Consider the following 17,395-nt stretch of genomic DNA (forward strand, 5'->3'; position numbering starts at 1 on the left):
GGAAACGAACGATGATGTGCTTTTTAACAAACTGACTGATTCTGACAGCAACCCTCCAACTTCCTGCACGTTTCATACTAATGCAAAATGACACCTGATGAATAACTGTGAGAATCTGGTGGCATCTTACAAAACTGCATTAATTACACTCCAGGATGACGTTTACCTTCCAGAAAAACCCGACTTCACTTTGCAGCTCCTGGCCCATGAACTCAAACTAAAGAGATAGATCTTTTAAACTAAACAAACATAAATATTAATATTTTATTTTATTTTTAACAGCTTTTAACTTTAGTTTATAGCCTGTCTAACATCACTCTAGCAAGAATCTCCTTGGAGTCTCTATAAGGATTCTGACCACTGAAAACTAAGTTCCAGGGTCCGCTCATCAAGGTGTCGTGGAGTTGAAGGTCGGTGCCCACTCAGGGTATGTATCCAGCGAAAACAGAGGAATTCCCCAAGTTGCCATGGCCAGCAGGAGGGAGAGGACTCCGATCGTGTTGACACCAAGCCCCGCCTTCACCTGCAGCAGACATGATCAGACACGAGGCTTGCAGTCAAGGATGAATGTTATACAGATGTTTCTTGTGAATTATGGCCAGCATACATTTAGTGAAAGAGTTATTTCTAGTGTCTGCTTCTCTTTTCTTATCAAAGAACTCACCATATCCATGATAGTGATGTGTCCATAGGCATACACCACAGCATTGGGCGGGTTGGACACTGGCAGGAGGAAGGAGAAGGATGTGCACAGGGTGGCAGGGATCAGGATGTACAACGGGTTGACGTGTATGGCCTCGGCCTGAAGCGAGAACAATCTTCATAAAGCGCTTTGAGTGCTCAGAGTAGAAAAGCACTATATAAGAACCAGTCCATTTGATAATAATTTCACTAATTTCATAAATTAGTGAAATAACAGTCTCTAGTGTTCCATACACAGTAGTGTCATTGATGCTGACTAGCTGGAAATAAACCACTTGTTTTGTGGCAGGTCAGACAAAAAAGACTGTATGTTAAAGATGGAAATAGCCAACCTGACATCACCCTTTTATTTGGGAATTCAGTGTTGGCTACAGTGGCTTGCAAAAGTATTCGGCCCCCTTGAACTTTCCCACATTTTGTCACATTACAGCCACAAACATGAATCACTTTTATTGGAATTCCAGGTGAAAGACCAACACAAAGTGGTGCACACGTGAGAAGTGGAACGAAAATCATACATGATTCCAAACATTTTTTACAAATAAATAACTGCAAAGTGGGGTGTGCGTAATTATTCAGCCCCCTGAGTCAATACTTTGTAGAACCACCTTTTGCTGCAATTCCAGCTGCGGCGCTCGAAAATCTGTCAGATGTTTCAGTACGACTTTGCTAAGCTACGAAGCCGCACCGCTTGATGGATTGTCGGAGCATTGCGGCTATTGTAGGCGGAGCCTCGCGGAGTGATACGTACTGTGCTTCAACATAATATTACCATATTGTGTGTGTATAACCTCTTTTTAAGTTTAGTGGATATTATACATGGTTATGCTGAGGATATGTCGGCCAGTTTCCACTGGAAACGCCTTTTGGTTAAACTGTCAGCGAGGAATTTGCATGCACATAAAAACAGCTGCTTGTTTAAGTGAAAATGCATTGATGTTTGTTTGTTTGTTTGTTTGTTTGTTTGTTTGTTTGTTTGTTTGTTTGTTTGTTTGTTTGTTTGTTTGTTTGTTTTTTGCACTAATAAAGTTGTGGAGTTGTGAAATATTTTTTTTAGTTTGAATTATATCGTTATCGCAAATTTTCAAATGTATATCATGATAAATATTTTTGGTCATATCAACCTGCTCTAGTCCCGTTTGCAGTTTTCCACAAGCCATGTGGGGGACACAGCAAACATGTGGAAGAAGCTGCTCTGGTCAGATGGCTAAAATGCAAAACGCTATGTGTGGAAAACTAACACTGCACATGACTCTGAACACACCATCCCCACTGTCAGATATGGTGGTGGCAGCATCATGCTCTGGGGGGGCTTCTCTTCAGCAGGGACAGGGAAGCTGGTCAGAGTTGATGGGAAGATGGATGGAGCCAAATACAGGGCAATCTTGGAAGAAAACCTCTTGGAGTCTGCAAAAAACTTGAGACTGGGGCGGAGGTTCAGCTTCCAGCAGGACAACGACCCTGAACATAAAGCCAGGGCAACAATGGGATGGTTTAAAACAAAACATATCCATGTGTTAGAACGGCCCAGTCAAAGTCCAGATCTAAATCCAATCGAGAATCTGTGGCAAGATCTGAAAACTGCTGTTCACAAACGCTGTCCATCTAATCTGACTGAGCTGGAGCTGTTTTGCAAAGAAGAATGGGCAAAGATTTCAGTCCAGTGCAAAGCTGGTAGAGACAGACCCTAAAACACTGGCAGCTGTAACTGCAGCAAATGCTGGTTCTACAAAGTATTGACTCAGGGGGCTGAATAATTATGCACACCCCACTTTTCAGTTATTTATTTGTAAAAAATGTTTGGAATCGTATGATTTTCGTTCCACTTCTCACGTGTGCACCACTTTGTGTTGGTCTTTCACCTGGAATTCCAATAAAAGTGATTCATGTTTGTGGCTGTAATGTGACAAAATGTGGGAAAGTTCAAGGGGGCCGAATACTTTTGCAAGCCACTGTATGTTGGCTTTTTGGAACCAGAGGCTGGCATTTACAGACGAGAGAGAGCGGGCAGCTCATTGTGTCAAACGTGGTTAGCAGAGTATGTCCACAGTCGCACATATCAGGTAATTAACACTTAGAAATTTGCAAGAAACTACGCAAAAAATTGTGTGAAAAGTTTGTCCTTGAAGAAATTGATTTAGAAAAAAATGAAGTTGGTGTCAAGCGATGAGCTGGTTTAGTGGACGCTCATATTCAAGACAAGCAAAGCTTCGGTCAACGGGTCTGTAGGATGGCAACTGCTTATCCCTTAGTGGTTTGTTGGTTAGCTACAGTCAAAGAAATTAGGGTTAAAGGGAGGGACCGTAAACTGAGGGACTCCTCAGTGTAAGATAAACGAAGATTATTTTCAACTGTGAATCATGCAAAGCTACTCTAGTAGACTGAGAGAATCAAATTTTCCGCAGATCTGTACAATATAAAACACTGAACTAACCAGAGGAGAGAGAATGGGGAGGAAGATGGTGATGGTGGCGGCATTGCTGGTCACTTCTGTTAGCGTGGTGACAATGAGACAGGCAATTGTGACTGTTGCTAAGACCGGGAGGTCGCCCAGAGGTGTCATCAGCCTGGCCACCCACAAAGAGAGACCCGACTCCTGCACACACAAACAAACACACACGTTAAGCAGATTTTATACCAGCTTTAATGTATCTAACAGTTCTTTTTGTTAAACTAAGGGACAGGTCAGTTCTTTCAACTTCTGAAGAGACTAGTTTCTTTGGCTCACCTTTTCTATACATCATGTTGGTGTAGACACTATAAAAGATGGACATAGGTACCTGTGGTGTGATTGAGACACGGCGGGTCCAGAGGTTGCTCTTTAGAGTCAACTTTATTATAAACGGCTGCAGCTCTCGGCTGTCAGACGCTCATTCATCACACTACACTTACAACAATTTACACCTCTGCTTCCCCATGTTTTAACACTGGGGGTGCCCCGGTACCATTACATCAACCACTGGTTTCTGAAGGCCCATTTTGAAGATTTGACATGACGTTTGTGGACACTTGACCAGATGCGATGAGGACGTGCTGGTCTGACAGTGAAACCATTTGTTCATTAGTTAATGATTTCAATTTTAGACAAATCATAGCCAATAAATTTCAGAAGGTTGATTCTGTTCACCTGGACGTGGTGTTTTCAGTGGGAGAAACATTTCGTCACTCAGGGAGGAACGCTGGTTTAAGTGGGGAGTCAAGGAGACCATTTAGGTGAAAGGGAAAAGACCATCTCTGAATTGAGGAGGGGGCCTAAGGGCACATCTTTGTGATTGCAGCCGTTCCCTATACTGTGATACTGTCAAAGGAGGTAACACCTTGAATCCGATGAAACACCTGGTGACGCATAGCGTTTTTTTTAAAAGCCGAGAAATGCACCGTATTTGATAGCTTGCTGCGAGACCTCACAACGAGCACATCTACTGCGGGTGTGGTGCCTGTTATCTGACCCGGAGTTAGCAATAGGGGTGGGTTTTTATAATCGATTCATCGATTAAAATCGATTCTGGCTTGGATAACGTAAAATCGATTCATTAAAATCCTGAATCGATTTTTTAATATAAATTTATTTTGTCCGAAATGCCAGAATCTCTGGTGACATCTCACAAAATTTCAAGAACCACCAAACAGTAAATGAGAGCAGGTACAGGGATTCTTCACATAGACTTAAACACAGGGCGTGACCCGCGGATCAGAATCAGTGAGATGTCGCCTTTCTCACAGTCGGGGCTGAAAGTGAAAGCCGACAGCTCGCTGATCCGGGTCCGCGCTTTGTGTTCACGCCCTTTATGCGCTGATTCTAAGGCTGTTAGTTTGATCTCTCTCCAAACAATATTGACCGAACCAGCAGCAGAAGAAGATCCAAACGCTTCACATAAACATTGTCATGAATTCACTCTGACTTTTACTGTTTTGCTTCCACTGCCATGCACAGCTCTCTCTCTCTCTCTCTCTCTCTCGAACAGTTTTGCTTTCTGCATTATTCGCTTGCTTGTTACACAAGTCTACTGTTGCTTACAGCGCTGTCGGCCGCTGTTTTTTTCCCTTTTACATTCTTCCGAAAAGAAAACCTCATTTCTGCTGTTCAATACTGAACAAATTTAAACTTTTTAAAATTATTCAAAATGCAAAATGCTTAGCCGTGTCTCTAATAAAACCGCTGTAACGTCAGAGGTAATGTTCATTAATTAATGGTTTTCTTTCGTTTTTGATGTACTGCAGAATATTTTTTATAAAATCCCAGGCCAGGAAAATCACCTACATGTTTTTCTGTGTTTTATCTTCAGCTACTTTGACACAAAGGCATCTGCTGTGATGCTCACAGCTTGGATAAAGTCTTGAGAGTGTCAGCTTCCTTTTTATAGATACAAAAATATGTAAATGTACTGATCTGAATTATATTTCTGACTGTCAAAATTTCCCAGATTTAAATTGAATCGAATCGAATCGAATTAAATCGAATCGTGGATCGAATCGATTCGGGACCTTGTGAATCGGAATTGAATCGATTCTAGAAATCAGTGACGATACCCAGGCCTAGTTAGCAACATGAACCCGAAGAGGAGAGTCCTGGCCCCTAGCCCTGCCAGTGTAGCAGAAATGATGAGGATGATGATGCAGCAGCAGCCGTTCTTCTCTGCGTGAGTAGCTTAATGTTGTTCGTGTGTAATTTACGTTGAGTAGGCTAACCACGTTATTACATTAATGCATGTAAGGTGAACTAGCAAACATCATCATAGCTACATGCAGCTGTCTTCTTGTTTGATGGCAGATACTCCCTTCACCCTGGCCAAAAAGGCTAAAATGACCAAAGAAAAAGAGGGAAACAGCTGAACATGAGAGGTTTTTGGACAAAGTTTGTGTTTTTTCCATTGTTTAAGCACTGCTTCCAGCCAAGAGTGATACCATATATCCCTATAGCTGCAGAAAAGGCTAACATTGTTATCTTTTTACAAAAAACAGCTAAACATGACAGATTTTAGGACAAAGTTTGTGTTCTTGATTCTTTAAGAACCGATTCGAGCACCGTTTAAGCACTGGCACTGTTTCAAAAGTACTGGTTTGGTACTGGTATTGGATAAAACCTAAATGATACCCATCCCTAGTAACGAAGTAGTGAAAATTCCTGTCATTCCCAATGATCTACACCAGAGTGCTGATTTTTGTCTGGACCTGAGATTTTTCTGTGTTAGCTGTGAAAACTTTACAATGTTTGCATCAAATTTCTTCTTGGTCTGTATGAGGAAACTGTTCTGGATGTATTGTGATTTGTATTTCAGCATACCTCTGCACCTTTAGCGAGGGCAAAGCCTCCACCAACCAGCAGGGCAACTTGCCACGGCATGGAGGCCTGAAACTCTTTCCAAGAGATCATCGCCTCTGAATTGAGAGAAAAAAACATATTTACTGGGACTGATGCTGAAAAACAGACGTGTTAAATGATTGTTAAAACTTTACTGATTGTTGGTATTCACACATTTCTTTGCAGCCTCAAGTTTTTATATCTCTTTTATGTAAAAGCTTGATATGCATAGGGCGCAATAACCAAATAAGTGAGATTAATGTGGTGTAGGAAAACTGCATTAAGAAGAATTAAGAAAAACCAACCTGAGTAAATCTACAGTATTTAATCCTGACCCATTATGCTAATTCCTGCTCCTTATTCTTGGAGCAGTTTTGCATGACTCAGTTAATAATTCTTATTTATCTCACAGTGGTCTGTGGTGTAGCCCCTTGGTTTAAAGTTTGCCTGAAACAAGGTTTCAACTGTAACTGATTGGTTGCCCTTCATAAACAAAAATGTTGAGAGTACTTGTGTTAGCCTTCAACATCCGACTAAACAACAAGCCACATTTCATACATATTTCACACCATATTTTCTGGAGGGTCCGTGAGCAGGTACAAAGAAGAGGAGGACGCCCAGCACCAGAGCCACAGTGGCATCTGTGATGTAGTTGGATTTACTGAAAAACAGAAAAAGGGATCAGCTGGTTCATTGCTGCTGTGAAAAATCATAAAAATGCATGTTTCCCAAAGAATCTCGTCTTTGTCATTGTATCATTTGTATCGTATTGTTTGTGGGAATAATTTTGAATAATTTCCAAGGCAATAAAAGAAGGTTGTGACTCACTGAGGGAAGAGGGAACCCCAGCCGGGTACAAAACCTGGAGATCTGGTCAACCACAACAAAACCATCACCACAAAAACCACCCCGGTGAAGATCTCCTGAGAACTGGAGAGAGGGAACGAATGAATGTGTGAATGCATAAATTATCATAGGAATGTCTTTCTGTCAATAACTGATCAACAAGTAAAATGAATGACAGCATTGGCATGACAACTAACCATCTAAGGTACTGTAAAACGCTGTGGATAGTTAAATAAATACATGAATAAAAATATGGCTCTTTAAATGTGATATATATATATATATATATATATATATATATATATGAATGAGCTCCTCAGTCCTTGTGGCCACTGATCAATGGTCAAACAATTTGCATATTAATGGTCATGAAGCTGACATCACAGTCCACTGTCAGGCCGTGGTGCCAGTTTTGATCATTATGCAGAACTATTTATAAGGTTGGGGAAACCTGCAGTCAACTGAAACTGAAGAAGTCCCTTGGATGACACTGAAAACGCTACGTCCAGATTCTGGGATTTCTTAGCTGGATGATTGAGCATGCATTAAGACCCAGTGTAAATCCCTAACCAACATCCTGTATCACCAACACCGCATAAATGACCACGCATGAATGAATAAATGATCAAACTGATTACTTTGATGAATAAACGAGTGCGTAAATAAACGAATGAGAGATCACCTAATGGCTCCCAGCTTCTTGTACTCATCTTCCAGCACCTTTTTCACCGCCCTCTCTCTGTCAGACTGCTCTCCCCGACACTGCCACAGGAACTTGAAGCTGCATGAGACAGTGTGTGTGTGTGTGTGAGTGTGTGAGCGAGAGAGAGAAATTTCATTTTAATCTTGCAAATTTTACTATTTAAGTCAAACTGATGATAAAATTCCATCTTTGCACTAAAATAATCTGGAGTAAGAGAAACACTTTGTATGCAGGAGTGATTTGTTTTCCTGGATCTTCTTGGATTCTGGAGACAGAGACTGTGTCTACTTAAAGAGAGGCTTAAAAATGTCATTTTTGTTAAATCTCTAGTTAGATCTAGATCAGGTGACCATGAACCAATCTTTAGTTATGCTGCCAACTATGCCCATACTTCCCATCATGCACTGAGGACTGTAGTTGTCTATGTTCTCCAGTTTAGCCTTCTCCTCTCTTTTATCCTCGCTTCCTAACCAGTCACAGTTGATGGCTGCCCCTCCCTGAGTTCTTCCTGTTGTTAGTGATGCCTGCTCTGTTATGTCCTGAAGTCATACTACCAAATATAAATGGAGATGCATATAAGACACTTTTTCTGGGAATACTGCAGATTTTTGGAAGATGCTTTGGCATTCTTCTATTTGGTGAGGATTGGACTTTAAAAATAAAAATCGTACCTTTAACCTATTGTAAATGCGGTAGCAAAACATAATACAAACTCTCAAATAGCATGTATATGTTCTTTAGTTTTCTCTGAAAAGCTGCCGGAAACTTCTGCTTAAGTTTAAGTTTAAAGTTAGTCAGACATTTCTGTTAAAGATGCCAACAACTGATTCATCATCAGAGCTTTGAACTATAATAAATCTTCACAATAATAAAACACATATATAACACATGTGATGATGCTTCCACTAATTGATTAATGCAAAGAAATCAGAATAGGATGATGAAACTGATAAAACAGAATAACAAATGGAGTGTGCATAAAGAGTAGTCAGAGTAGAATAGCACTGATAGCAGGTGATTGGCTCTGCAGATGGTATGCTGACACTCACTCTGAGCCAATGAAGAGCCAGTACAGCCAGAACCATGTCAGCAGCAGCATGATAACACTGATGGGCAGGCACAACAGGAGCCAGTTGGCAAAGTTGATGCTGTTGCAGTCTGGGTAAACGCTGAATGTAAAGACAGTGGATTCAAAAACATTATTTTTAAAGGAGTCTTTCAATCATTATTTCATTCTAGCTGTGCAGCAGACTGAATTAACCGAACACTGAAGGCAACATTAATCCCACCACTGCCAATATGTCTCATTAACATACACCTGATGTGAGACACTCACTGGTTGAGGTACTCAGAGAATATGAGGTTAGCAGAGGTTCCCGGCAGCGTGGTGATGCCACCAATGCTGGAGGAGTAGGCGATGCCGATGCACATGGCTTTGCATAGCATCCGGCCCTGCCGACGCCTGCAGGAGGCCGTGGGTACATTCTCTGCAGCCTGTAAGACAAAATGCGGAGAAATCAAGACAGAGAAGCAGAAATAGCGGAAGTAGCAGAACATGTATGAGCACTGGAAAAATATCAAAGAATAATTTTATTCTGTGTTTATTTGGTGCTTTTTTGCACCTCGTCTGCTGCAGGCTGCGACTCTGCTGGTATTTGAACAGAAGTGAAGGTTTCTGTGGGGACATCTGGCTCTGTGCTGTCACTGAGAGAGGAATAAGGGATTCAACTGCTCTTCAAGCACATCAGAAACAAAAACTTAGAACACCCTGAACCCAGAGGGCAGCAGTGAATCCCCATGCTTTACATACCTCAGAGCTTCTTTATTTTTTGCAGTACAGTTGTTGATTTCTGGAAAAATGACAGATTATGGTCAGGGCCACAAGTTCCATCCTACTGTAAGCTCAAAAACACACAGCTATCTCACACTTTTAATTATATTTTGTGCTTTTATAAAGTAAAGTATACTGTCTGTGCAGGTACCGTCCAGCTCCAGGGTAGGGTTGTCTTCACCAGAGTATCCCTCTTCATTCGCCTTTAGAATCTGTTGGAGAACAGCATCTACGATGGGCATCACCATGGTAACAGCTGATGTGTTTTGGACCCACATTGAGAGGAAGGCACAGCCGGACATGAAGCCAAGCAACAACCTGAAGGAGACAGTGGTGTGTTCAAAAAGCAACAATGGAGCCTTCACACTTAAATCTCGAAGAAATACAAAATTTGAATCCAACAGCAGAGAACGAAGATGCTCACCAAGCAGGGTTGACCCCCACCAAGGTGACGAGCCTCAGGGCGACTCTGCGGTGGAGGCCCCACTTCTCGATGGACGTGGCAAGGCAGACAACACCCACAAGCAGGAAGTGGAAGTTATTAAAATACTCCTTTGCCACCTAGAGGAGAAAAGGGATTTTAGAACAGAGAGCTGCTATAGAGTAATTGAGGAAGAGGAGTAAAAATTTAAGCCCATTTTCAAATTTGAGTTTGTGGCCAATGAATATGTTATACAGGGAGTTAACAAGTAACAGATAAACCAATTAAAAATACAACTTTAAAAAGATAATAATTGGATGAGCATAAAGAAGAGTCCAAGTGTCCAAGAATAAAAACATTTATTTGCAAATAAGAACAAGGCCTGCTCTGCTGTAGGCCCATAAGACGCAGGAGGTGCCATGCTGGTCACTTGCAATGTGTGTCAGGCATCAGTAAGGGGTGGAGACCCTTGCAGTCTGATCGTTGGCTTTCGAGGTTGGGTATGGGGACATGGAACATGACCTCTCTGGTGATGAAGGAGCCTGACATAGTGCATGAGGCTGAGACACACTGGCTTGTTTTAGAGGCTTCTGGGGTGGATGAGATTCACTCTGTGTTCCTAAAAGCTTCAGATGTTGTAGAGCTCTCTTGGTTGACATACCTTGGAACACTGGATGGAGAACTGGGATTGGCAGACCGAAGATGACATGGCTCTGCTGGCTTCATCAGTTGGTGGCCTCCAGCTCACACTGGAGCACTGGACCAGTTTGCAGCCAAGTGGCAGAAATGAGAATCCAGAAAGGGTGGCGTGCTCACTCTGGATTAGGGGTGACTTGCTGCCCCAGGTGGAAGAGTTTAACTATCACAGGGTCTTGTTAATGAGTGGGGCGAGAGGGGAGTGAGAGATTGAGGGACTGTCTGTAGTGATGCAGATGCTGTACTGGTCATTCGTATTAAGGAGAGAGGTGAGTACACAAGCTACCTATGGTCACAAGTTCTGGATAGTGACCAAACAAAGAAGACTGTGGATACAAACGGCAAAATTAACTTTCTCCAAAGAGTGGTTGGCATCTCCCTTAGATATAGGGTGAGGAGTTCAGTCATTTGAGAGGGGTTCAGAGTAAAACTCCTAGTCCTCCATCTCAAAAGGAGCTACTTGAGGTGGCTCGGGCCTCTGATTAGAATGCATCCTGGGCCCCTACTGGGTGAGGTGTTCTGGGCGTGTAGCACCGGAAGGAGGCCCTAGGGCAGGCCCAGGCCACGCTGGAGAGATGATGTTGCTCAGCTTGCCTGGGAACATCCATCCATCTATCGCATATGGATGGATGGATGGAAGAAGAGGGCCGTTTTAGGATTTTTAAGATCACACGAGGGACAAGCAAATTGGAAAAGAAGCAGGAATATGCTGAAAACTTCAGGTGGGCATGGGCGCTCCCCAGAATGGCATGGCGGAGTACCTGTTTGACAAACACACTCTTGGCAAAGAGAGCAGCTAAATCTCTCACACCACATTTACTACAGCTTATGTGTATTTGTATCTTGCTTCAAAATGAAAAGCCATCTGCATGTTGCTGGTTAGACCTTTAAAGTTATTACTCATGTTATTATTATTGTAGGCAGAACCAGAACCAGAGCAACACACCTGCTGCTGTGCATTCATAAAGAATAACAACTCTCAACGCATCAACACTTTGTCCTGTGTAACTGTGATTGCTAACAGAAGGACTCACATTGGAGGACGACATGATGCCAAAGAGGGGGAAGAGAATGGCGGGGAGCATGGCCGTCATGGACAGTGGAATCACCTCCGTCACCCAGTATATCGCCATCAGCATCATCACAAAGCCACATTCTGCCTCCTACAGGGAAAACACATTAAGATGATTACACACACACACACACACACACACACACACACACACACACACACACACACACACACACACACACACACACACACACACACACACACACGTGCAGAAGTTAGAGACGGTAAACTAGAGTCACTCAGCAACCACTTCAAAACACCTTCAGGTAATTATTTGGGTTGTTGAAGCATTGTCTAAATGTAGCTTAATTCTTATTGTTATACTTCTGCATGTATGTATCTTTGCTTTTGCAGATCATTTCAATGCTGCGCCTTTTTTTAAACAAATAATACAAATTCCAAAACCCCCCCAAGAAAACTGGATCTGTACTGAAATTATCCAGAAAGAACCAGTTTTGTTTATTCAGTTTTTTTAAATTTAATATTTTTATGGATAAATTTCACAGTATTTTATACTCGTTGCATTTTCAAAAACAGGATCGTTACTTTTTGTAAAACACATTTGAGGGAAGTTTTCATTTTCCATTACTGCATGCCCTCACACATCAAAATGATTTAGCCTAAGCAGTAACTGAGGAAAGGCAATGCTAATGGTGTATCAATCTTTCCTCAGGCACCGCTTCTTCTACACGTCCTGGGGGAGGGAAGCTCATCTCCAATTATCCTTTCAGCACACCGCACCACTCTTTGGTGAGCTTTGTGGTTGTAAGCGGTGCTGTTGCCATACCACGTGGTGATGCGTCCAGTGAGGATGCTCTCAAAGGCACAGCGGTAGAAGGCCCCGAGGATGCAGGAGCTCTTGCCGAATATCTTCAGTCTCCTGAAAAAGAAGAAGCGCTGCTGCGCCTTCTTCACTGTTTAGTTTGTGTGTGCTGACTATTGAATGCTGAGCTGTAATCTACAAACAGCATTCTCTCTGACGTGTCTCTCTTCTCCGGGTGCGAGAGGGCAGTATGTAGTGTCAGGGCTGTGGCATCATCAGTGGGCCTGTTGTGGCAGTATGTAGCGGTTCCAGTGAGTCGGGCAGTACAGAGCAGATGAAGTCCCCGACCAGCCTTTCAAAGCGTTTGCTCATGATGGGGGTCAGAGATACCGGTCGCCAGCCGTTTAAGGAAGAGGAAGGAAGAGATGGTGGAGGGTTTGGGTACAGAGACGATGGTGGCCGTTTTGAAGCAGGCTGGGACTACAGACAGAGAGAGGGAAAGGTTGAAGATGTGTGTAAACACTCCAGCCAGCTGAGCCGCGGTTGATTTGAGGACACAGCCGGGAATCCCGTCTAGACCAGTAGCTTTGCCTGCGTTCACTCGTCCTCAGACACAGTGTGCACGCTGACATCATCCATGACGCGCACACTTTCCGGTCTCATGGTGTTCGCTGAGTTTAAGCTTTTGTTTGAGGCCTGTGTTTGGGTCATCATCCTGCCTGCCACACAGCGCTACACGACAGAAGCTCTACTTGGAACTTTGTTAAGATCCGCCAATGCAGAATATGATATTTTGCCATTTTTAAAGGGGTCTTAAACATTTGATCAGTACTGTAGTCTAAATTCAAATTTAGACTGAAATAAAGTTTAGATTCCCATGTACTAATATAATTAGCTCAAGGTTGCCTTTCACAAGAAAAGCTGGTAGAAACAAACACCTTTTACTTGCTTTCTACTTTCTTCTAATTTGCAATCCTGTTATTTTTTAAACCTAAATTGTAAAAAATGACCTTGAAGTATCATTTTATGTGTTTTCATTTTATGAAAGTATATAAACTTTTATTTATGGCCATTATTAGAAAAGGATCAAGGGTCAGCTGGCACTATGCACAAAGGTCTGTTAGCCGTATTTATAGTGACGGGAAAAAGTGTAAAAGATCTCGTAGTGCTTAGAGTTGAAAAAGGTGTATAAGTACAAATCCATGACTGGCTGATAGGAAAGCAAATAAAGAGCGAACGTAAACTTAATAAAGCACAGAGACTGTTCAGATCATCACAAAAACTCTACAATAGCTACAACCTACTGAGATCATATCATAAAGTTTATGTGCTATACAATTAAAACTAGCAGTGGCAACATATTTCACAATATGCAAATAATGATAGGAGCTGCTTAAAAACACTGATCAGTGCAATGTCAGTTAAATGAAACTATTATGGAGCGGATACAGTTCCCGTCATATTTGTGCACGCACCTTTGTTCCGATGACCAGAGGAAGAGGGAGCAGCAGCAGCGGCGTGAGGATGATCAGGAGAAGGCTGTGATAGTTCCACAGTGCTTCGCTCAGCTTCGTCAGCATCCTCCTGTCTCCCATCGATTTCGTCTCTCCTGCAGGATCCTGCTGTGACCCCGCAGTTATTTGGCTGTGATATGTTAGAGAGGGTAATGATTGACTGAGAATGACAAGCTGGAAACTAGTTTGGGGAAGTCATCAAACTACTGGAAGCTTCATTTTACATTTCCATATCAGTTTTCTTGAGCAAGATACAAAAGCTCATTAGTAACTGTTGGTTATCTCTCCACTAAGACAAAGGTCAGATGTTAATGTGACAAGGCTTTTCATTTATTTCAAGTGTGGTGCTTGAAAGGGTCAATGTCAGTAGTTTCTCTGACATAAAAAACAAAATATAAAGCATGTAAAGATACTTACTGAGAATAATTTTTACTAAAATGCGCATAGCAAATATACATACACAGACCTAAAAAGTTGCTTCCAGCGTGCGATATGATATTGTATGTGTACATGGTTTGGTGAGCTCTAAGGTTTTCCTCCTTCAGTTCATAGGGAAAACTCTTTCATTTACCCTGATTTTTAAGGATTTATCTATTTGATCCTGGTGTGAAATATTTAGACACAATATTTATTTGCTAGAATGTCGACTTGCATCATTTCCAGTCCTCATTATATTTTAAGAAAGAATAAAGACTGTTATATAATTAATGTTGAATATTCAGCAACAATTTAAAAGCAGGCACCAAAAGTATGCATGATATGTGAGTATATGCCTAAGTCACGAAACTTACTAGCTCATTGTGTAAAGTTGAGTCTTAATCTATACTCCAAAGAACATGCATCAGCATGACATGGCACCTGCTGACGGTAGTATATTTTTCTTGTGTCTGGCTATAAGTGTGAGAATTCCAACAACTTCTGCTATCTTTTAACTTGTTATCTTGAAAACCTCAGAGATCCATTAAAGTTTAGCTGAGTTTATGTCTGTTTCTTTTGACCCACAACTAATAACTAAACAAAATTCAGGAAAATATAAAAAAAACCCAACTTTCCAGATGGAATGTGCTGACAGCACACAAACCACTTCACTTTATAAGTTAGACTTTAATGTCATTAAGAGATTTTTGTGCAAAACTCTTGAGTCACCCTCATTTCTTTCTATTTTGCTTTCAATGAGCCAGAGCTGAGATACAGTTCCCCACCTTTACATTTCAAAGCTTTTCTTTGGACAGTGGCTGCTGTTTCACTCAGTCCAGTCCTTGTACCTCACTATTTTCAGAGGAATGTTTGCTTTGCTTATTAAGCCACACTGACCTATGACAGACTAAACACTGACCTATGAATCATTCAACCATTAAAAAAGCCACCTAACTCAAAGAATGAACCTTGAGTTAAGTTGTTTGGCCTGCTGTTCACTGAAGCCTCATCAGAACAGGAGGAATACGGGTAAAATAAAAATCTGAGGTGTGGTATATTATAAAAGCACTGGACTCTGCTCCAAATATAACAATTCTGGTTGAAATTGCTGTTAGTATAAATGTTGGAGGTCAGGAAAGAGATACAGCACTGAGTGTCTGCTGTCATCCATAAAACACGGCTTTATCATAGTTTGTGTTGCATTTCAGCCAGTGGTGTTGGAGATCTTGTCCAAATAATTGGAATAATGAAAACATACTGTAAGACGTGCACTGTGGTCATATGCAGCCAGCTTGCTTTAACTATTCATTAATTTATTTAGAAATTGAATGAAGTCATCTTTGAGTACCAAGCACAGGAACCTGTGTGATAAATCTGTCCAGGAAACAGAATTCTCCAAATCAGTGGAGCTGTTAAACATATACAGCAGTTCACCTGTAGCAGGAAGGGTTATCTTTGTTTCCTTAATGAGTTTGCGTATTTATTTTTAACCTCTTTAGAGGACAAGATGTTGTCGAGTCTGTTGGAGCACAGAATGAAGTCCGCGGAGCTCGTGTAACCACAATGACGTCACTGTAGATGCATACTTCAAATATATGAAGCAAGATATATGGAATCATATAGCAAAGAAAAAAATTATAAATAACTGTAAGTATGTTTTATACTTTAGATTCCACCCTTTGCTTTGTTGACAGTGCTGCAAACCCTTGGACTTCTCTCAATGAGCTTCATGATGTCGTCACCTGAAGTGGTTTCACTTCACAGGTGGGCCAGTCAGGGTTCATCTGTGGAATTTCTTGCCTTCTTAATGTGGTTGGGACCATCAGTTGTGTTGTGCAGAAGTCAGGTTGGTACACAGCTGACAGCTCTATTTGACAACTGTTAGAATTCATGGCATAAACCATCAAGCGTTACGATGAGACTGGCTCCCATGAGGACCGCCCCAGTAAAGGAAGACCAAGAGTCACCTCTGCTGCTGAGAATAAATTCATCCAAGTTCCCAGTCTCAGAAATAGCAAGTTAACAACACCTCAGATTAGAGCCCAGATAAACGCCACACAGAGTTCCAGTAGCAGACACATCTCTACATCAACAGGACAATGAGCCCAAACACACCTCCATGCTGTGTCAGGGCTATTTGACCAAGAAGGAGAGTGATGGAGTGCTACGCCAGATGGCCTGGCCTCCACAGTCACCTGACCTAAACTCAATTGAGAGGCTTGGGATGAGATGGACCGTAGAGTGAAAGGTCCAACAAGTGCGCAGCATCTCTTGGAACTTCTTCGAGACTGTTGGAAAACTATTTCAGGCGACCACCTCATGAAGCTCATCGAAAAAATGCCAAGAGGGCAAAAAGCAGTAATCAAAGCAAAGGGCGGCTATTTGGAAGAATCTAAAATATTAAACATGTTTTGAGTTATTTCACATATTTTGTTTACTACACAATTCCATATATGCTCATTCATAGTTTTGATGCCTTCATTGAGAATCTACAATGTAAATAGTCATGAAAATAAAGAAAAACCATTAAATGAGAAGGTGTCCCAACTTTTAACTGGTAGTGTGTGAGTTTAAGAGTGCTGTTTTCTCACCTCTAGCAGCTTGGCCACCTCAGGATTGAAAGGTGCTGTTTTGATGTAGTGAAGGAAATGGGGAAGTGAAGCCTCTGCTCCTGGCTGACCGTAATCTTGATGGTCTTGATGGTCTCACTCAAATAAAATCCCGAGCACCACTTTAAATCACTCCACAGTCACCTGAACCTGTTGAACATTAACACTGAAACCACAGACTGTTTATGAAAGATGGACATCATGACATCACCCATTGTTTTTTATGAACCAGTACTGGGGTTCACATTGGCCGCCTACTGTAGTCCGTGTGGGTCTGTCTACAGAGATGCTACACGAGTTCCCCCTCAAAAAGCCTCAAATCAGAGCGCATACTCGAGTTCACCACCCTAAACATGTTGCAGCTGTTTAGCTCACAACATCTGAATATTTGTGGGGAAGAAACTGCTTATTAAAACTATTGTATTAAAATTACTGTGACCAGATTTCACGACTGAAATGTCCAACAGTGCAGTCCGGAAATTATATAATGGAGGTCATAAGTCAAAGACCTTGCTTTAA

The 17,395-nt window shown here is 41.8% G+C and overlaps 1 protein-coding gene across 1 annotated transcript; it reads right to left on the bottom strand.

Moving 5' to 3' along the window:
- Window positions 1-388: 388 nt before the first annotated feature.
- Window positions 389-13,931, bottom strand: LOC308388061 (solute carrier family 13 member 1-like; the record flags this gene model as incomplete). Its single annotated transcript, XM_080868535.1, has 15 exons — window positions 389-523; window positions 665-802; window positions 3,137-3,298; window positions 5,987-6,081; window positions 6,574-6,665; window positions 6,833-6,934; window positions 7,533-7,631; window positions 8,603-8,722; window positions 8,890-9,047; window positions 9,176-9,257; window positions 9,364-9,403; window positions 9,536-9,702; window positions 9,809-9,945; window positions 11,536-11,664; window positions 13,812-13,931. 15 exons carry the CDS (start codon window positions 13,929-13,931, stop codon window positions 389-391), a joined length of 1,776 nt encoding a protein of 591 aa, XP_080724661.1.
- Window positions 13,932-17,395: the final 3,464 nt, after the last annotated feature.

This window comes from Rhamphochromis sp. 'chilingali' (genome assembly GCF_963969265.1).
Source record: "Rhamphochromis sp. 'chilingali' genome assembly, chromosome: 2".
In the NCBI taxonomy this organism is placed as follows: Eukaryota; Metazoa; Chordata; class Actinopteri; order Cichliformes; family Cichlidae; genus Rhamphochromis; species Rhamphochromis sp. 'chilingali'.